At 56.3% G+C, this 21,647-nt stretch overlaps 1 protein-coding gene across 1 annotated transcript; it reads left to right on the top strand.

Annotated features, from left to right (window-relative positions):
* Positions 1–2,505: 2,505 nt before the first annotated feature.
* Positions 2,506–21,204, top strand: LIPE (lipase E, hormone sensitive type; the record flags this gene model as incomplete). Its single annotated transcript, XM_014582823.2, is given in 9 exon segments — positions 2,506–2,711; positions 11,036–11,571; positions 14,353–14,443; positions 14,549–14,694; positions 14,895–15,080; positions 15,261–15,555; positions 16,223–16,450; positions 16,964–17,140; positions 20,903–21,204. Coding segments are annotated over 9 exon segments (2,079 nt in total), but the record flags the coding sequence as incomplete, so codon positions are not given.
* Between the last annotated feature and the right edge of the window lie 443 nt (positions 21,205–21,647).

Here is a 21,647-nt window from a genome sequence, read left to right as displayed (position 1 = left end):
CCACACAGGTTTGACCCCGCAGGAGGAATCCAGTACCCAACAGAACCCTGTTTCACAGCAGACACTCCTCACCCAGCAGGAGCCCTCTGTCCAACATGAAACTGAATCCCAGCAGGAACCTAGAGCCCTACAAAAATTTGCTTCAGGGCAGGAATGTCTTGCCCCACAGAACCCTGAACCACAGCAATTACCTCCCATGCAGTGGGTGCCTTTTACTCAACAGAAAGTTGCCTCCCAACAGGGACCTGGGCCAAAAAAAGCATCTACAACACAACACAAACCAGAATTGAGAGAGGATCATAGAGCCCAGCCAGGACTTAGGACACCTCTAACTCAGCAAGAAGCTAAATCAATACCTACAACCCAGGCTAACCCTGGACCCAAAAAGGAACCACCTGCCCAGATCGAATCTATATCCCAAGAGGAATCTAAACAATCAGACGTTACAGCCCAGCAGGAAAGTCCAGTCCAGGAAGCCAAATACGAGCAGGGATCTTTAACCAAGCAGGAATTCCTAGCAAAACCGCATGAGCAGCAATCAACCCCCAAGTGGAAGACACTGTTTGAGTGGGTCACACATTCTGACCCAGAATTAGATATGGGATCACCTTCAGATACAGAGTCTCCTCTGACCAGGAAAAGTGGAACAGTGGCCCTAGAAGCGAAGCTGGGCTACATAGGAAAATCTGGTTATGAAGTGGCATCAGGGTACAGTGGGATATCATCATATAGGAACAAAGCTGGCTCTCAGAATCACAGACACTACCGGGACACGGGTGAGTTTGAACCTGGAGGAATTTGATCTTCCCAATCATTTACTCATTCATTCAAAAAGTACTAAGGGTTTACAGCTTATCAGGTTAGCTCCCATCATCCTTTAACAAACCCGTGAGATAAAGATCGACATCTTCATCTTATAGATAAGGATGAGGCATAAACAAGTAAAGGATCTTGCACAAGGTTAAGCAATTAGGAAGTGGCAAAGCCAGGACTTGAAGCCAATGTCAGATTTTCTCCCCCACACCAGGCTGCCTACCAATAGAGGATTTGAGGATAATCAAATAGAGCTCTGGTTCAGTTACAAAAGTAACTGTTACGGGACCAGCAGTTAGCGTAATGGCTATGTCGCTGGACTCCCACGTAGTCGACGGGGGTTCGCGTCCTGGAGCCAGTGGCTTAAAACTCACGCCGGGCGCGTGTGCGTGCGTGCCCAAGATCCCGAGAGGAGAATGGAGGAGAAGGGATTGCAGCGTGGTCATCCCCCCTGGGGGTGATTTCTCACTTTCTGTCTCTCTGTCTCTATCGCTCTGGAGAGCGCACCGAGACTCCAGGCTAGCCAGCAGTGCTCCCTGGCCTTCTCTGGCTCTGCCCTCCGAAGTAGGCACCGGGCCCGCGGGGCGCAGGCTCCAGCTCGGTGGTGCTCAGTCCCCAGTCTCCGTCTCTAGGTTCAAACGCCCTTCCGTGAAGGGGGAGAGGGAGGAGATTCGTTGCCGTATCCTGAGCGGAGAACCCCGGGCGGCTCCATGCTGTAAGGCCACAGTGCGGAGGGCAGGCGAGGGCAGTGGGAGCGCCAGGGTCCGTCCCTGCCGGAAGGGCTGCGCCAGCTCTCAGGGCGGGAGAGGATCTTAGTGTCTCTCAGCGCCAGAGCCGATTCTACACTCCGGCGGGCGCGGAGGAGGGGGCAGGATGCAAAGACAGTTCAAGGCCTGCTTTTTAGAGGCTGGAGAGCAGTTTCTCTAGGCCCCCAGAGCCCAGGATGAAGACATCCGCGGTGCCTCGCGGCCTCCGAACGTGAGACCGCCTCCAGTCAAGCGCCAGCGGCAGTGAGTGTGCGCATGCGCGAGCCTCGCACCTCCCCGGTTTCGCGTTTCGCGCCTTTTCTCTGTGTGCGGCTCTATTTCCGCTCCGCTCTGAGGCGGCCCGCAGCCTGAAGCTAGTGCGCAGGCGCCGAGCATCCCCCTTCCCTTCTCAGAGGGAGCGAGCAGAGAACGAATAGAACCTCGAAAAGAGCAATAGTAGACCTAAGAGACTGGGGGAGAGGGGGAGGCGGGGCTTCCCCCCAACGGCTGTCAGCACGGCCACGCCTCCAAGCTGGAGCCCCGCCCCTAGCTTTGCGTTGCCTGAGGACTTGGCCCGCCCCGAAGCGGAGGCTCAACGGTGTTCTGCGCTCCCCTAAGGGCGGGCGGGCCGGGCCGCGTTCTAGGGGATCCCTCTGTGGGAAGGTGAGTGGGATGGCGATGTTGAACACCATCGCATTAGACTCTCGAGGTTTCCCAGTTGGGGTGTCCCCCGCAGGGCTTCCCAGTAGTCCTGCTCAGAGGACGGTTTTCGCCGCCTCCAGGGTTGCATTTTTGTTGATCGCGGCTCCTTTAATACGTGCGAGATGGGCGGGGCCAGGGCCTAAGCCTTCGTGGTTAGGGGCGGGGCCTGGCAGTGGAGTGGGGCCAAGATCGCTCAAGGGGCGGGACCCAGGGAAAAGCAAGGCCCGGATTGGGTAGTATGGGGGCCCGACGGTGGTGTGTAGTGAGGCTTGGTCCTCGGGGCGGGATCTGGCGGCTGGAACTGGCCCTCGCGCGGGGACCGTGGAGAATTGATGGAGACAGCCAGGGGAACGGGGCCCGCCGGGGCCACAGGGGTCCCGGCCTCGAAGAAGGTCAAAGAGAGGTCGCAGAACCGCGGTCGCCGGCGGTGGCGAAAAGGCAAGGCCAAAGGTGAGCGCGCGGGGCCCGGCCGGAAGGAACCTTACACATCCTGTGGGGACCTGGGGGCAGAATGGACTGACTCACCGCCTTGAGGAGGGGGAGCCGGTGGGCTGTCTCACCGCCGCCCTCCGCAGAGGCGGGACGATCTATTGTAAGAAGCGGGTGATGGGGTGCGGAACGTCCCACCAGTACCGTCTTGGGAGTGGAGTCCGGAATGCGAGTGTCGCGGACTCGGTTCCTGCTCGTGTCCCGTATTTGCGATTGCTGCCCTCGGTGTTTCCCACCCGGGAAATGGCCCAAGCGCGACCTTTCAGGTCTGCGGCGCTCTTGAGAAGATAATGGGTAAGGGGGTTAGCAGCTGTTACTCAGAAGGAAGTTCAGAGATAGTCAGGTCGAAGTAGGAGGATGGGGTTCCCCGCAGTGGGGAATGCAGCGCGGGCAGTACAGCTCATCGCAGCGCTGCCCTCCCACCCTCGGTCTAGACATCCGTGCATTGGCAGTTCCCTGCTTCATCCTGGCCCCGCTGGCCTAGCTCCCTGACCCCCACCCCTTCCAGGACAGGGCGGCCCTAGGTCAGCTTGGCACTGCCACAGTCTCCCCCTGGGTTCCCTAGGGGTCACATTATTTCCAGATCTCAGAACGCTGGAGACAGACCGACAGACCAACAAGATGCCACAAGCCTCAAGCATAACTTACGTCCTTGCTCAGTTATGAGTATTTACCATTCTAGGAGAGTATCTTGTGGGAAGTTTTGGTGCAGGAAAAACCTAACATGGCCCCTTAGCTCCAGGGACCCCAAACCCATAGCCCCCCACCCCCCACCCCGCTACAGACTGCATCATTCGCTAAGGGTAGACCTGCAGTTGGCTCCAGACAGACTCAGAGTTCAGACTGGACCCTGAAGGCACTCGCTGTTACACAGCAAGACACTGAGCCTCGCAAGTACCATGGCATGCCCAGAGGAAGCACAGACCATGGTTGAGGAGATGGGCGCTGGAGACCCAGTTCACAGGTTAGGAGCTGCGATCCCCTAAGCAACAGGCTCCTTCTTGCCCTGCTTCAGCTGGCTGAGCTCTAAAATGGGCAGTATTACAGGAGGACAGCTGCTTCTCCATATCTGCAGATTCAACCAAATGAGAATCGAAAATATTTTTTTAAAAAAACTTGGCTTTGACTGTACTAAACGTGTAAAGACCTTTTTCTTAACATTACTTCCTAAATGGTGTAACAACTATTTACATAGTGTTGGGTATTATAAGTAATCCAGAGGTGACTTAAAGTACAAAGGAGGATGTGTGTAGGTTATATTCAAATCCTATGTCACTTTGTACAAGGGACTTGAGCACCCATGGATGTTGGTAACCTCAGGGATCCATGGATACTGTGGGACTGTACCTGATTTGAAGGACTGTTTGAATGAGTATGGAAGCATTTGGCGTGGGCACATAGAGAGCCCTCAGAGGAGGAAGAGGGTATTATTACACTGAGTGTCTTTATTAGACTATGTGCTCCCTAAGAGCAGGGCTCCATCTGCCTTGTTTACCCTCTACTTCCAGAGCCTCATATGACAGCACATAGTCAATCAGATATTTATTGAGTGAATAAGTGAAGGAAGGCATGAAGTATAACATGGGAATATTAATAATCACACTTCCTTAGGGTTGGAATGAGTAGTCAGAATGTACTTGGGCAGGGCTCCCTAGAAAGGTTCAGCCAGCCCTACTCACAAACCCACCTACTCACAAAGGCTCACTCCCCTAAGCTCTGAGATTCACCTGTCATTTCCTGAGGCCCTCCCTGGTGCCAAGCCTCAAACAGATGAATCAGACCCTGTCCTTGCCCAAGGGCATCTGGGCTGGCTGGAGCAGTCCTCGTCATCAGTTTGATCTTGCCAGTTACTGGATAAGGCTAGTGTGTTATGATCACCTCATTTCCCAGACGACAACTCTGAGGCTCTGAGGGACAGAGGCTACCTAGGTTTCCTTACGTGGCTGTGCCCAGCCTTGACTCTGGGCCCGCAAGGTTCCGGTAGCAGATTCATTCACAGACATTCACTGGACACCGAGTTGTGCTAGACCTGGGCATGATCAGGACAGATTCGCAGCTGAGCTGGGGACACAGATGTTAATCGATTAAGACTATAATTGTGAACTGTGATAAGTACAACAGAGAAAAAACCTGCGAACTTGAAAGAGGGAGGCTTCTCAAGGAGGTGACATCAGACTCAAGGACGGGCAGGCATTAACTGCTGGCAAAGGGGGCTAGTGAGGGCAGAGAGAGGACAGCATGACAAAGACCTCGAGGCCTGAGGACACTGAGCACGAGAGGAGGAATGGTAACAGAGGTGGGCAGGGTAAGAGAGGAGGGTGGTTCCTGATTGGGAAGGCCATGTCCAGGATTCGAGCTTTATCCTTAAGAGCAAGGCAGAAAGGCATTGAAGAGTTGCAAGCATTCGATCAGATTTATGTTTTGAAACTATCCTCTGGCTGCTCTGTGGAGAGCAGTTGGAGGGGACAAAATCAGAGACATTGGGCTGGCAGGTGGTGTGGTTAAGGGCGCTGGACTTCCACATGGCTGACCGCAGTTCAAGTCCCAGACCTGGCAACTTGCTTTCTCCCTCTTGCTTTCTCCCTGTCCCGCTCTGGTCAAAGTTAAATAAATAAAGTTAAATAAAATAATTCCTTTAAACAAAAAAAGTCAGAGACACATAAAGAGGTGTTACAGTCCTGGGGACCAGCAGTTAGCGTAATGGCTATGTCGCTGGACTCCCACGTAGTCGACCGCAGTTCGAGTCCCAGACCCGGTGGCTTAAATTCACGCCAGACGTGTGTGCATGCACGCCCAAGATCCCAAGAGGAGAATGGAGGCAAAGGGATTACGGTGTGGCCATCCCCCCTGGGGGTGATTTCTCGCTTTCTGTCTCTCTGTCTCTCTCTGTTTGGCGAGCGCACACGCCCTATAGCAAAAACTTCTCCAAAAAAAAAAAAAAAAAAGAGGTGTTACAGTCCTCCAGATGAGGCTGCAGTCGCCCAGACCAGAAAGAAGGCAGCAAAGGAGAGAAGAAGGGCCAGCTTCCAGGGACTCCTGGGGGCAGATCAGATAGGACTGAGTGATGACTGGGTGCAAGGTGGGTGAGGTGGCCGGGATGACACCCTGGGTTCCAGAATGAGTAGATGGGGAGAGGCGTGTTCTCAATACACACACACACAGACCAGGATTTGCACAAGTATGTATATATGTTCAGACATACACAAATACGTGCTCACACAAATTCACAGGCCAAGAAAAACAGAAACACACTCACAGGCTAAGAAACATATGTAGCCCGTGACGCACACCTTCAAACATACATACACAGGGTCTTTAAAAAGAAATCCCTGGAAAGGTTAGTGCAGTGGGTAAGTGCTAAATAGAAGCCAGATCCCACATGGCTGACCATGGCTTAAATCCTGATCCTGGAGGCTTAAAAAACATACCAGATACATGTGTGTGTGCCCAGGATCCTGATGGGATGGGGAAGTGAGGAAAAGGATTGCTGCATGACTGGGCCCGGTTGGGGGACACATGTGCATGTACACATGTACACATTCTCTCTCTGTCTCCGTTTCGTGTACGCACACACACCCACCCTCTGGCATTAAAAAGAAGTTCACAGGAAATACGTGTTATGAAAAAAACTGCATGAATTCCAATATTTTTTGCAGCAAAATAAACTCACAATTTAATTCCATTTCTCCAAAACTTTCTGAAGTGCCCTCGTACCTTCAGACATACTGGGAAACATGAAAGTGTACAGACAGAGAAAAAATGTCGACACACTGACCTTCACACAAACAGGCCAAGGCACACACTGGTCATGCCATGTCCCGACAGGTGCACGTATACGTGCGCATATATGCATATGTGACCACCCGGTGAGTGTACGGCTGAGGCATCGACAGCCAAAAGAGCAACACAGATACACAGAGAAACACAGAACAGCTGTCCCATCCTGCAGCTGCCCCTTGCTGGCTCTGTGATCCTAGGTGGCCATGCCACCTCCCTACACCACAGTTCTCTCATCGGCAGAAAGGGGGTGATAATGCTACCCACCTCATGGGTTGCAGGTGGATGGTACTAGTCGCTTCACCTAAAGCACAGAGAACAGTGTCCAGCACCCACAGTCACTAATGCAGCCCACATTTGCTGGTTCCTGCAGACTCTCGGAGCAGGCCATGCTCACCCATCTGTACCCGCCCAGACCCCAGATCCGGCCTTTCTCCACCCACCCCACACTTCCTTCCCCACCTCCCCTTTCCCCCTGCTCAATCCCCAGGGGCCAAAGTCCAAGCCAGGTCCAGCTGTCAGTGGTTCTTTAGGACAAAGGACTGAAGCCCAGTCAGCCAGCTGAGCCGCCTCAGGCCTACCTCTGTCCCACTTCACACCCCGAGGTCCTAGTGGGCCTGCCCCTGCCCCAGTGCCCTCTGCCTGGAATGCTTGTTAAGTTTTTGGCAACTTCAACAGCCCTTCCTCCCAGATCCACTCACCCCAGCCCTTGGAAAGCTGCCCAGAACAGGGCCAAGACAGGGTGCTAGAGTCACTAGGGCCTGGGATCCAGCCCCTTCCCCACTGCCTCGTGCTGGTTGCTTGTTCTGTTGGCGCGTCCTCTCTCCTCATCTTGGAGAAAGAGCCCTACCCCATAGATGGGAGATAAATGAGACTGGGTTTATAAAGTGGGATATCCCAGCGTCAGGCAAGAAATGTTTACCAAGGTCCAGCTGTGCACCAGGAACTGCACGAGGGCTGAATAAGACAGAGGAGAGGCCCTGCCCTCAGGGAACCTATAATCTAGTCGGGAAACAGCAACATAAATCTTAAATGGAATCCTATGTTAGACAGTATGTACCACAGAGAAAATAACCCAACACATCATCTCAGTGAAGCCAAGTGAACCCACAAAGCAAACCAGAGCAGAAAATGTCCCCTGTGGGTGGCATTTACAAAGCACGTCTCCTGGGCCAGCCCTGCAGCCTAGTGGTTAAGGGAGCTGGACCCCACGTGGCTGACTATAGTTCAAATCCTGGCCCTTGAAAAATACGCTGGGTACATGTGCATGTGTGCCCACAATCCCAACAGGATGGAGAAACACGGAAGTGATTGCAGCATGACTGCACCCCCCTGGCACCCTTTCTTCATCTCTTTGATAAGTACGTGTGCCCTCTGGCAATTAAAGAAAATTGCTCAAGGTTTGTGTTTTTTTTTTTTATTTATTATCTTTTAATTTGACCAGAGGGGGGGAAGGTTAAAAAGCAGGCTGCCAGGTCTGTGACTCAAACCATAGCCATGTCTAGCACCTTAACCATCACACCACCTGCTAGCCCCCAAAGAGAGTTCTTAATAAATAAAGCATGCCTCCCACCCTGAGTGGGCCACATGCAGTTTTCAGATGAGGAAAACAAACTCACTCAGAGTCACCTGGCAAGAGACTTGAGCCAGTCTTCCTTTTTCACAGCCCCAAGCTTAGAACTGCCTCTCGGGGGACCAGCAGGTGGCATGGTGGTTAAGGCACTGGACACTCCCATATGGTCGACCATGGTTTGAGTCCTGGACCCGGTAGTTTGCTTTCTCACTCTCTCTCTCTCTCTCTCTGTGTGTGTGTGTGTGTGTGTGTGTGTGTGTGTCTGGTCAAATAAAAAGAAATGAATAAATGAATGAATAAAATTGAATATATATATATATATATATATATATATTCTGGGTATTTGCAGAGCACCTGCTATGCCCTAGGCCCCCACTGCAGCCATCCCCTGCCCTCATGGGGACGACAGTCTAGCAAAGGAAAGACAGAAGATTCTCCCACAGCCAAGCAAATGAGGCTTCAGGGCCTCTGATTTTCACAGGCCCCTTCCAAGGCCCTGTACCTACTTTTGTGTTTATAATTTTGTATTCTTCCTAGCCATACCCCCACCACACACACACCTTGTAAGTTTCATGCTCCTAAAAACTTGGTTCCGTCCCGGCAAAGACAAATAATAAACACGGAAACACAATAAATGTATAACTGCAAAACGTGTAAAATGCTAGGAAACAGAAGAACTAAGTATTATGGTGAAAAATAACAGGGGGATGCAGATCTGAGCTGGGTAGGAGCAGTTAGAAAGCACCTCGCCCCTTTGACTGTAGCAAGCTGAGGCCTAGAGGATGACAAAGAGCCCTCTAGGCAAGGAGCAGGTGGGGAAACATAGGCGAAGTGTCTCTCTGGGTCTCAGTGTCTCCATAAATGAGGAGATGCCAGTCACGGCAGGGCGGGCCCTGAAGGGTAAGTGACAGATACAAGATGCCAGTGTAGAAATGTCACCCAATAGGACCTGTGGCTCAGGCCCCCAGCTTAGCTTGGCACTGCCCCTAATCAGCTTTTGTCCTCCCAGGAGGGACAGGCAGGGCTGGCTACCTCCTCTCTCCCCCAGCAGCTGGGGCTGGCTGTGCCAGGGCCGGCCTGGGGGACAGGAACTGAGATCACTGGGCTCTTGGTTCCCTGAATCCATTGTGGGGAGAGGGAGGGCAGCCTGGCTGGGTGAGAGGGGACAGTGTGCTCAGGACTGCGGGCTCAGACTCCTGGGCCTGGGAGGAGGGAATGGGGCCAGACTTCTGGGTTCTAAGCAGAGGAGCCTGGAGCAAGGTCTCTCGGTCAGAGCAGGCAGGGGCAGGGACTTGGGCTCTGGGCTCTGTTTACAACACGTGGTACTTGCTGTCCTTTTGAGGAGGGAGGTGGAGCGGGTGGCCACACCCTGGCCCCTCCTCTGGCTTATCGCCCCAGGCTGCTACTGACACTAGCCACAGACCAGCAGTCTCAGACTGGGGAGCTCTGAAGAAGCCTGGGAGGGGTGAGTGCATGGCAGCTCACAGGCAGAAATGGCTACTGCCAGCCGGAGGGCCCCAAGCCAGAGGAGTCACCTTCTCATGGGAGAATGGGGCGGCTATGATCCCAGGGGCCAGGCAAGGCATTCCCTACCTAGGGGTGTGAGGGCAGCTTGTCCAGGGCCTGGGGTGACAGGGCATCCCAGAAGCAGGGTGGCCTGGGTGCCTGGGAAGGACAGAAATCCCAGAGGGAAAGATCACTGTGGCCAGAGCATGGAGAGCCGAGCACAGCACCTGGCAAGGCTTTGAAGGCCAGCACTGGGAGGCCCAGCCAGAGAGCCTGGGAGGGCCTGGTGTAAGGAAGGACTCTGGTCCCCGAGACCTGGGTGGGAATCGGCTCTGCCGCGCTAAGTGCAACCTCCAGCTCCATGCGTTGCACCTTTGAACCTGATTCCTCTCCTATAAAATGGAGACACTAACAGAGCCGCTAGCCGTAAGAGACTTGAGCCCAGGCCGGCTGGGCCCAGCGCGGTAACACGCTAACGGAGCAGAGGCACCGAAACCTCAGCACGGGTCGAGGTCAGTGTCAGGGCTTAGTGCTGTGCTTCCAGGCAGGGGAGCAGGGCCGCCACTGCCTTCTAAGACAAGTGGGCAGGCCCAGAGGCCAGGAGTCCAGCCAGGGGAGAAGTGAGAGCTAGTTTTGGGGAGCCCGTGGAGGCAAAGGGAGGGAGCTGGAGTTTGGAGGGGTTTCCACAGCCAGAGTTGAGGGACCCAAAGTCACTCCTCAGTGAAGTCAGGCTGAAATTATGAACTCCTGGGTTCTGGAAGAGGGTTGGGCTTGGGGGCCAAGGTCCTGGGAGATGAAAATGGATGGGCTGGGGGTTGGATGTCCCCAGATATTATGGGAGGGGATGGGCCTGTGACAGCTGAGCATAAGAAGGTAAGATGGGGTGGGGGCCCTGGGTACTGACAGAGGGGACCAGCCAGGGGCTAGACTTCCATAATCTAGGAGTCCTGGGTCTCAGAAGAGTAGATAGAGACGAGCACCTCAATTCTTGGGTCCCTGGAGGAAGAAAGAAGGGAAGGGGTCTCCTGGATTGTAGGAGAGACACAGGAGTGAGGGAGCTAGATTCCTGTGGGCTCAAGAGAATGTCTGGACTCTTGGGTCCAAGAGAGAGGGAGGGGCCAGAGACAGCAAATTTCTGAGTCCTGCTTAGGGAAGCAGAGGGGCTCCTGGGTCTGAGGGAGGAGGGCTGGGGGCCTGGACTCCTGGGTCTGAGGGAGGAGGGCTGGGGGCCTGGACTCCTGGGTCTGGGGGAGGAGGGCTGGGGGCCTGGACTGCTGGGTCTGTGGGAGGAGGGCTGGCGCCCCCTGGGTCTGGGGGAGGAGGGCTGGGGGCCTGGAGTCCTGGGTCTGAGGGAGGAGGGCTGGGGGCCTGGAGTCCTGGGCGCCAGCCAGGCAGCCCTGCCTCACAGGCCTCCCCACCTTGCCCACAGTGTCGAGGCTAAAGCAGAGCATGGACCTACACACAATGACCCAGTCGCTGGTGACTGTTGCAGAGGACAACATGGCCTTCTTCGCAAGCCAGGGCCCTGGGGAGACAGTGCGGCGGCTGTCAGGTGTCTTTGCAGGTGTTCGGGAGCAGGCGCTGGGGCTAGAGCCGGTCCTGGCCCGCCTGCTGAGTGTGGCACACCTCTTTGACCTGGACGCGGACACACCAGCCAACGGGTACCGCAGCCTGGTGCACACAGCCCGCTGCTGCCTGGCACATCTACTCCATAAATCCCGCTACGTGGCCTCCAACCGCCGCAGCATCTTCTTCCGCACCAGCCACAACCTGGCCGAACTGGAAGCCTACCTGGCTGCCCTCACCCAGCTGCGCGCCCTGACCTACTATGCACAGCGCCTGCTGGCCACCAACCGGCCGGGGCGGCTCTTCTTCGAGGGCGATGAGGGGCTCACTGCAGACTTCCTGCGTGAGTACGTCACACTGCATAAGGGCTGCTTCTATGGCCGCTGCCTGGGCTTCCAGGTGAGCTCCCCGCCCCCACCGCCTGCCCCATGCCTGTCTGGCCCCACTGTGAAGGCACCTGGTGAGCCCTGCCCTTTTCTAATAATACAGTAGAGTCACCCCAGTGGTCGATATACCTGGGTTCTGAAAACAGCAGTACAGAAAGGGGAGGTCGGCTGGAGCTCAGGCAGACCTGCACTGGGATCTCCGCTCATGGCTTGGGGCCACACCTGCGGGCTAGGAAGACTGCTGTCACCTGCCGGGCTGCGTTCCCCGGATCCCCCCTGCCTTGCTGTCTTACAGTCAGGAGATGCAGTCACTCTCTTATGTTCCCCTGAAGCCCTTTGGCCTTGAGGCCCTGGAAGGGTAGTCAGCGCTGTCTGGAGCCTGCTTTGTCTGTACACCCCCTGTAGTCATCCCCACTGGTGTTCTGGAAGGGAGGGAGGGTGCTAGCCCAGCAGCTGGGCCGGAGCCTGGGCTTTTTCACTCACGTGAGAAGCTGTGGAATCACAGGATTTTCAGGCCTGGAGGAAGGCCAGCGAGCTCATCAGTGTTGGCGACAGTGAGGAAGACCTGGTGTGGCTCCCCTCCTCCCAGAGCGAGGCATCCTGACCCTGGCCGGAGGCCATGTCAAACCACCCTCAGACACAGCTCGTCACCACATTGAAAGTGAGGCAGCCTGAAGTCCTCAGACTTGGATTATAAAGTAGTTTGGGGCTGGGACCAGCAGTTAGCCTAATGGCTATGTCGCTGGACTCCCACGTAGTCGACCACGGTTCACGTCCCGGACCCGATGGCTTAAAACTCACGCCAGGCGCGTGTGCGTGCGTGCCCGGGATCCCGAGAGGAGAACGGAGGAGAAGGGATTGTGGCATGGCCATCCCCCCTGGGGGGTGATTTCTCACTTTCTGCCTCTCTGTCTGTCTGTCTCTGTCTGTCTGGCGAGCACATGCGCCCTATAGCAAAAACCTCTCAAAAAAAAAAAAAAAAGTAGTTTGGGGACTTGGAGAATTGAAGGGGAGCACCAGGCCCAGAGCAGAGGGCCGACTTGCCTGTCTAGGGTCAGTGCTGGGTATCCCAGCCCCAGCTGTATCAGGTGTCCCCAGCAGGGTTACCTGGAGCTGTGTGACCCTGTATTCTTTCCAACCCTCTCTGGGCCTCCCCACACCTCAGTGACGGCTGAGCCTGGAAGTTTCTCAGCACCCCTCCTCACTCCCCACCTCTCCAGGATTCCCCGTGGGCCAGCCCATCCTCAACTGCCCAGCCTGGGTATTCCTAGGAACTTCCCTCACTCGGGCTGAACCCACACATATGCATCAGCCCAGCGCGGACAAAGTCGCCCAATAGAAAAAACCTCCAAAAAAAAAAAAAAAAAGTAGTTTGGGGACTTGGAGAATTGAAGGGGAGCACCAGGCCCAGAGCAGAGGGCCGACTTGCCTGTCTAGGGTCAGTGCTGGGTATCCCAGCCCCAGCTGTATCAGGTGTCCCCAGCAGGGTTACCTGGAGCTGTGTGACCCTGTATTCTTTCCAACCCTCTCTGGGCCTCCCCACACCTCAGTGACGGCTGAGCCTGGAAGTTTCTCAGCACCCCTCCTCACTCCCCACCTCTCCAGGATTCCCCGTGGGCCAGCCCATCCTCAACTGCCCAGCCTGGGTATTCCTAGGAACTTCCCTCACTCGGGCTGAACCCACACATATGCATCAGCCCAGCCAGGCCAGCAGCTCCTCCCTGTGTCCTGTCATGACCTCAGAGTCACAAGAAAGAGATCCCAGGACTGCTTGAACCAGCACCTCAGGCACAATGGCCAGGCACCCCTGTGCTCTCTGGCCCACTGGGCCCCCTGCCAGGGGCAAGGCCATGCCTGACCGCCAATCTCCAGGAGCCCAGCTCTGCTATGCTGCACAACAGACTCCCCCTCTAAATGCCGAGGGCAGCGGCCTCCCCTGTCTCAGTCACTGTCCTGTCCCTGTGCCAGCCCCGTGTCTACCATGCGGTAAGGTCCTGGCCCATGTCGGCTGTGCGAACAGCAGAACCCTGCTGGCCCCCTGCCGAGCCTCCTGTCACTGTGTCCTTTGACCCTGTTTCCCATTGTCTTTTCCTAACTTCCCAGACCCTGTCTCAGATCCTGTCTCTCCACTTTTCTGTGGTAGCTATTGGTCCCCATCTCTGGGCCTCAGTACCCCCAGACGGCCGTCTTTCTGCCTCAGAATCTCTGTACCTGTCGGCTCTCCGACCGCCTCCCTGTTTCTGTCTCCCTGCCGCTCCACCCCCATCCGTCTGTCCTCTCTAGGACTTTCAGGAAGCCTCTGCATCATCTTATTCCCGGCCCCCATCCTTCCAGCAGCTCATCCCCCACTCAGAACGAAGTCCGATTCCTCAGGCTACACCGCTAAGAGCGTCTTGGCTTGTCTGGCCTCACCTCCTGCCCCACCCCCAGTCACTGCACAGCACACTGGCGGCCTGCGTGCAGAGCACAGGCCCACCTCAGTGCCTTGCGCTTGCTGTGCCCCTGCAGGGGACACCCTTCCGTCACCCCCGAGACCCATCTAAGTAGCCTGAGCCACCACTCAGTCCTCTCCCCCTTCTGTGTCTGTCTTCACGTCATTCACTACTTGCCATCAGATTGCATAAGGCTCTGTCTGCCTCCCTTTCGGAACATCAGGCCCATGAAGGGGCCTGGAGCCCTGCTCGGCACCCGGGGGAGCTCACAAATTGTGTACAGGATGAACGTGTCTCCCTTCGCTCCTGCGCTGTCCCTCTGCCGGGCGGGGGGAGGGTGTCACAGCCGCGTCTCTCCACAGTTCACGCCCGCCATCCGGCCGTTCCTGCAGACCATCTCCATTGGGCTGGTGTCCTTCGGGGAGCACTACAAACGCAATGAGACAGGCCTTGGTGAGTGCTAGCCGGGCCCTGCCCACAGCTCCTCTCCCGTCTCTTCCCCACCCCGCCAAGCAGCCTAACCCACCAGGGCTCCCTGACACCCCTTCCAACCCCCAGGTGTGACTGCCAGCTCCCTCTTCACCAGTGGCCGCTTCGCCATTGACCCAGAGCTGCGCGGGGCTGAGTTTGAGCGGATCACACAGAACCTAGACGTGCACTTCTGGAAAGCCTTCTGGAATATCACCGAGATCGAGGTGCTGTCGGTGAGTGTGGGGCCTGGTGAGGGCCTGGCCTGTTACAGGTGGGGACACTGATGCCCAAAGAGCTAGCCAAGGCCACAACAGGTCTCTGAAGGGCTGCCGGGAGAGCACGTGAGCAGAAAGATTGGGGCTCAAAAGGAAGGCCTGTGGGACCTCCCCACACACAGCCCCTCCCCAGCACGCCTTCTGTTCCCTCCCACCAGTCTCTGGCCAACATGGCGTCAGCCACCGTGAGGGTAAGCCGCCTGCTCAGTCTGCCGCCCGAGGCCTTTGAGATGCCGCTGACTACCGACCCCAAGCTCACAGTCACCATCTCACCGCCCCTGGCCCACACGGGCCCTGGGCCCGTCCTCGTCAGGCTCATCTCCTATGACCTACGTGATGGGCAGGTAGGGTCCTGGCCTCAGCCAGGAATGGGGACAGACCGCGGTCAGCCCCCTCTCCCTGCCCTGGCCTCCTGCCTCTTTTATCACAACCCACCCCTGTCCTGTCTCAGCACATCCTGGCAGCGGGGGGCTGGGGGGAAGGCCCAGGCAGGCTCAGCCCAAGCTCACTCCAGCCTCTCCTAGGACAGCAAGGAGCTCAGCAGGCTGGTGAAGTCTGAAGGTCCACGGAGCCTAGAGCTGCGGCCACGCCCCCAGCAGGCACCCCGCTCACAGTCCCTGGTCATACACATCCATGGAGGAGGCTTCGTGGCCCAGACCTCCAAGTCCCACGAGCCCTACCTCAAGACCTGGGCCCAGGAGCTGGGCGCCCCCATCATCTCCATCGACTACTCCCTGGCTCCTGAGGCCCCCTTCCCCCGTGCCCTGGAGGAGTGTTTCTTCGCCTACTGCTGGGCCATCAAGAACTGTGCCCTCCTCGGTGAGCCTCAGCCCCCACTATCCCAGCCCCAACCTGCTCCAGCCCCCCATCCCATCCTGCAGGGGGTGTGAACCACCTGGCTCCTCCAGCCTCAGTGATCCACACACTGCCTCGCTGAACACCGGCCCTCCCTCCCAGCCCTTCAGCCTCAGCTCCTGCGCCCGCGCTCCAGCCCGACTCTCCTCCACCTCCTCCTCCTCATCTAACCCATTCCGGCCCTCCCGCCTGCCCTACGGCCTCCTTCCTCCTGCAGTTGTTCCAGCCCCCGCCCCCAGCGCTGCAGCTCCTGACCCATGCTACAGCCTCTCCAACCTCCCCCCTCAAATACAAGCCAGGCACAGAGCAGGGTGCGGCCACACCCCAGCACTGCCTGACCCTCCAGCCCTAGCCTCTGATGCCCTCCTGACACAGGCTCTGAGCACCCCTTGCCCACCACCGGCTGCTCCCCTTCTATCTCCCGGACTGTCCCCGAGCCTTCCTGATCCTTGTCTACCAAATGGGCCTAAATCCTTGCCTCAGTTTACCAGCTTCTAAATTTGCAATCTGCTCAACCTTGGAGAGCCCCTCACCCCACCTCTGAGGGTCTGGTTCTCCTAGCCCATATTTCTCCCTGCCCTCTCCTAAGTCGCCTGCCCTGCCAACTGTGACCAACCCTCTCCCCAACTAGGCTCAACAGGGGAGCGGATATGCCTTGCTGGGGACAGTGCAGGTGGGAACCTCTGCTTCACGGTGTCCCTTCGGGCAGCAGCCTATGGGGTACGTGTGCCAGATGGCATCATGGCAGCCTACCCTGCCACGATGCTGCAGTCTGCCGCCTCCCCCTCTCGCCTGCTGAGCCTCATGGACCCCCTGCTGCCCCTCAGTGTGCTCTCCAAGTGTGTCAGCGCCTATGCTGGTAAGGTCCCACCCTCAGAGCAGGGGCAGGAGGTGCTCAGATGCCTGGGTGCCGCAGAGACCGGAGCTGGGACCCAGTCTTCTGGGTCTGAGGGAGGAGGGCTGGGGTCCTGGACTTCTTGGTCTCAGGGAGGAGGAACTAGGGGCTTGGACCCCTGGGGCTGGGGAGGAGGGGCTGGGGGCCTGGATCCCTGGGTCTGAGGGAGGAGGGCTGGGGGCCTGGACCCTGGGTCTGGCTTCCTCTCACTGGGGGAGGAGGGGCGTCCGTAGGTGGGCTTCTGAGCAGCCCGTGAACCCCTGACGCCAGAAGGTTGGGGCCTTTTTCTGGGGGCCTGGACCCTGGATCTGGGGGAGGAGGGGCTGGGGGCCTGGACCCTGGGTCTGGGGAGGAGGGCTGATCAGAGGAATCTGAGATAGCGTGTGTCCCCACGGGCACAGATGCCTGAAGTCCTGGGTGTTGAGACTGGGCCCAGAAGGTAAGGGATCCAACTCAGCCCCAACATACACCGTGTAGGTGCGGAGACAGAGGACCACGTGGAGTCAGACGAGAAGGCACTGGGCATGATGGGACTAGTGCGCCGGGACACGGCCCTGCTCCTCCGAGACCTCCGCCTGGGTGCCTCCTCCTGGCTCAACTCCTTCCTGGAGCTGAGCGGGCGCAAACCCTCCAAAACCACCGTGCCCACAGCAGGTGAGAGACACCCTCCTCCAAGGGGCCAGTCTGGGTGGCCAGGAGGAACAGCTTGACAGGCCAGAAGTCCTGGGGGAGAGAGGGGCGAGCTTGGCAACACCCGGGGAAACAGATCACCTTCAGGCTGGCTCTGCCCTGTCCCTGGTTCCTACCACACAGCCTTCATTTTCCATGACAGTCCACATCCTGGAAATTCCAGAACTTCCGGTCCCCAGATCATGTCACAGCCCTAGGACGTGCAGTATTTAGCTTTCCAAACCGCCTCACCCAGAAAGGCATGGGCTATGCCCCGGAAGACCTGGTTTTCAGTCCTCAGAACCCCACCCACGGTCTTCGTGCTCTCAGGTGGGGAACCAGCCCTCCTTATTCGTTCCCATACACTTCCAGGAGCTGGCTGAGAGCTGGGATGGGGAGATGCGCGCATTGCACAGGCCTTAGGGAGTGAGCGAAGTTCCCAGCCTTGAGAGGATGGCAGGACCCTCAGGCAGCCACAGATCACTTCCATAAGGGATCTATTTTTAACCACCATGACATTTTAAAGTGGTTTTTGTTTTTTGGGGTTTTTTTTAGAGATTTTGGCCTTAGGACATGTGTGTTCACCAGAGAGAGAGAGAGAGACAGTGACAGTGAGCAGGAAAGTGAGAAATCACCACCCCCAGGGAGGATGGCCATGCCACAATCCCTTCTCCTCCCTGGATCTCGGGCATGCACACATATGCACCCAGTGTGAGTTTCAAGCCAACAGGCCCAGGTCTCAAACCACAGTCAGCCATGCTGGAGTCTAGGAACATAACTGCTATGCCATCTGCTGGCCCCTTAAAGGCTTTTTAATTGTCAGAGGGTGCAGGCGCTCATTAAAAACAGAGACAAAGAGGGGAAAAGCACCCTCCAATAGGGGTGGTCACGCCCCAATCTTTTCTCCATTTCTCCATCCTGGAGTTGGGGCATGCTTGCACATGCACCCGGCATGTTTTTCAAGCCACTGGGGGCAGGATTCAAACTGTGCAATCAGTCATGTGAGACCTGATGCCCTTCATCACTAGGCCACAGGACTGGCCCATTCTAAGGACTTTTAAGCGCAACCAATTCCACTGATTTTCTATGTCTAACAAGTCAGTATTTTCTGAATAATAGGAGTTGTATACTCAGAAGTAGATTTTCCTGGGGACCAGCAGTTGGCGTAATGGCTATATCGCTGGACTCCTATGTAGTAGACCGTGGTTTGAGTTCCAGACCCGGTGGGTTAAGCTCAAAGCAGGAGTGTGTGCGTGCGTGCCCAAGATACCAAGAGGAGAATGGAGGAGAAGGGGTTGCAGCGTGGCCATCCTCCCTGGGGGGTGATTTCTCGCTTTCTGTCTCGCTGTCTCTCTCTGTCTTTCTGGCAAGCACACACGCCCTATAGCAGATGGCATAGCAGTTACATCGCTGGACTCCCACATGGACTGCAGTTTGAATACCAGACATGACAGTTTGAAACTCATGTCAGACACATGCATGTATGCCCAAAATCATGAGAGTGGAGAAGGGACTGCAGTGTCACCATCCCCCCAGGGGCTGATTTCTCACTTTCTGTCTCTCTGTCTCTCTCTGTCTCACTGGTGAATGCACGTACCCTATTACAAAAATTCCTCTCTCAAAAAAAAAAAAAATACACATTTCTGTTATTCAGGTAATTATTCCAATTACATGTGTTTATTTTGTTTTGTTTTGTTTTGTTTTTTAATTCTCCCTCTCTCCCAGAGAGGGAGAGAGAGAGAGGAGAGTGAGAAAGCAAGCCACCAGATCCAGGATTTGAACTGTGGTCGGCCATGTGGGAGTCCAGTGCCCTTAACCACCACACCGATTACATGTGTTTTATTTTAATTTTTTAATTTTTGTTTTGTTTTGTTTTTTTAAAGAATTAACTTTATATTTGATTCCAGGTAATAGTTCAAGCCATTTCTTTTCTTTTTTTTTTTGGGGGGGGGAGCAGTTCTTGCTATGTGCATGCATCAGAGAGAAAGAGAGACAGAAAGCGAGAAATCACTCCCCAGGGGAGGTGGCCATGCATGCCACAATCCCTTCTCCTCCATTCTCCTCTCGGGATCTTGGGCACGCACGCACGCATGCCCGGTGTGAGTTTAAGCCACCGAGTCTGGGACGCGAACCGCAGTTGAGTACATGAGAGTCCAGTAACATAGCCATTACACCAACTGCTGGTCCCTTAATTTTTTTTAAGAGAGATTTTTGCTATAGAGTGCATGCGCTCACCAGAGAGCTAGAAAGCAAGAAATCACCTCCCCAGGGGGGGATGGCCACACCACAATTCCTTCTCCTCCTTCCAGGACCTTAGGCATGCACACACAGGTGCCCAGCATGAGTTTTAAGCCACCAGGTCTGGCACTTGAACTGTGGCCAATTACATAGGAGTCTAACAACGTCACCATAATGCCATCTGCTGGCCCCTTAAATTTTTAATTTTAGGATCTTCAAATGGATGCAATTAAATACACACAAAAACAATTAAAAGGGAGTTGAATTTGAAGCAGGTGGGCCACTGAGTACTGGGTTTGTGGGTTTTGGGTTTTTTTTAAGGTTTTTGCTTTAGGGCATTTGGGCCCACCAGAGAAAGACACAGAGACAGTGAGAGGGAAAGTGAGAAGTTACCCCCCAAGGAGTATAGCCACACCACAATCCCTTTTCCTTCATTCTCCTCCCAAGATCTTGGGCACACATGCACACTGCCCAGTGTGAGTTTAAGCCACCAGGTCCAGGACTCAAACTGCAGTCAGCCATGTGGGAGTCCAGCCATGTAGCCGCTATGCCCTCTGCTGGCCCCAGAGTACTAGAGTTTTCCCTCTAGGATAAAGGTGATACGTGCAGCCCCAGAGGCATACACGCCAGCCTAGATCCGCACTCCAGTAGTGACTCGCTGGTTGCTGGGGAACGTGGGCAAGCAACAGTTTCTGCGAGCCCTGGTTTGCTCCTCTGTGAAATGATAGAACATTCCTAGGAGATGTAGCACCCTGTCCTTGTCCCAGGCTTTCAGGGATCCTCTGGGTCACTGAGCACTTAAGCAGGAATCCTCAGGTCTTGCACTATGTCCTTGTGGATTTCTCAAGATGTGCAAAATCTGGCCGTGGTGGTGAGCAGTGTGAGTCTGAGAAAATGAACAAGTTGAAACCAAGCTGGGCACATCTTTAGCATCTTCGGGCACTTGCTTGCCTGGTCACTCAGCGGGAAGGGATAAAAGTGAAGCACATGGAGGAAATTTGGGGCCGCCGATCCATGTGGCTACAGGTCCAGATCTCAGGAATCTGATCTACCTGGAGGCTCTTACTCCCTGTGAACAGGGCTCCTTTCAAGCCCTATTGGGACCACTTCGGTGCATTCACACCATGTTTTCAAGTGGCGATGAAAAGCTGCTTTGGCCTCCTGCTGGGGACACACTGGTGGCTGGGACTGGGCTCCAATCCTGGCAGTCAGGCTTCAGTCATGATCTGTTATGAGGGGAGCAGCCTCCAGAAGTAAAGGACGTGCACTAAGCTCCCCAATCTCTCTCACACACATACACACAACACACACACTCCCTCCACCTCCCCCTGAGGCTGTAGGCCGGGGCACTTAGAATTCCCCACCCATCCCCAGACTCCAGGCCTCCACGCTCCTCCTCCACAAGCCACTGTCCCTCCCATGACCCTTCCTGTCAGCCACACACCCAGCTCACAGAGCCAGGCTTCTGGATGGTCAGCCCTGCAGCGCCCTGCCCTTGCCCTCCCGCAGAACCAATGCGCCGCAGCGTGTCTGAAGCAGCACTGACCCAGCCCGAGGGCCCGCTGGGCTCGGACTCCCTCAAGGGTCTGACACTGAAGGACTTGAGCCTGAGGAGCAGCTCCGACGGGTCGGATGCCCCCGAGATGTCGCTGTCGGCGGAGATGCTTGGCCCGTCCACACCCTCCGACGTCAACTTCTTACTGCGGCCTGACAAGGTGCCCGAAGAGCCGGAGGCCAGGAGTGAGCCGAGCACCAAGGACAGAGACCACGGCTCCCGCGCCGCGTTCCCGGAGGGCTTCCACCCGCGGCGGGCCCGGCCGATGCCCCTCTACTCGTCGCCCATCGTCAAGAACCCCTTCATGTCTCCACTGCTGGCCCCCGACCACATGCTGAAGACCCTGCCCCCCGTGCACATCGTGGTGAGCGCCGGGCGGAGGGTGCGCCTGCGAGGGGCGGGCGGCCCGGGGAGGTGGGCGGCCCGGAGCGCATGGGGAGGTTCGGGAGAGGCTGGGCGGAGGCCGGGGAGCCCCGGGTCAACGCACTCTTCCTTCCCACGCCTGCGCCCGTGCCCTCCTCTCCCCAGCTGCGCGCCCCGTGTCTCCGGCCGCTGCCCACCCCGTCCACACCCGTTTCCCTCCCGCGTTCACGTGCCCTTCCCCGGCCCGGCCCGCAGGCGTGCGCGCTGGACCCCATGCTGGACGACTCGGTCATGTTCGCGCGGCGACTGCGCAGCCTGGGCCACCCGGTGACGCTG

The sequence above is a fragment of the Tupaia chinensis genome, unplaced genomic scaffold, assembly GCF_000334495.1.
Source record: "Tupaia chinensis unplaced genomic scaffold, TupChi_1.0 Scaffold000067_1, whole genome shotgun sequence".
Classification (NCBI taxonomy): Eukaryota; Metazoa; Chordata; class Mammalia; order Scandentia; family Tupaiidae; genus Tupaia; species Tupaia belangeri.
Note: the sequence above shows the minus strand (reverse complement) of the source record. Positions and strands in the feature narration are given on the sequence as shown.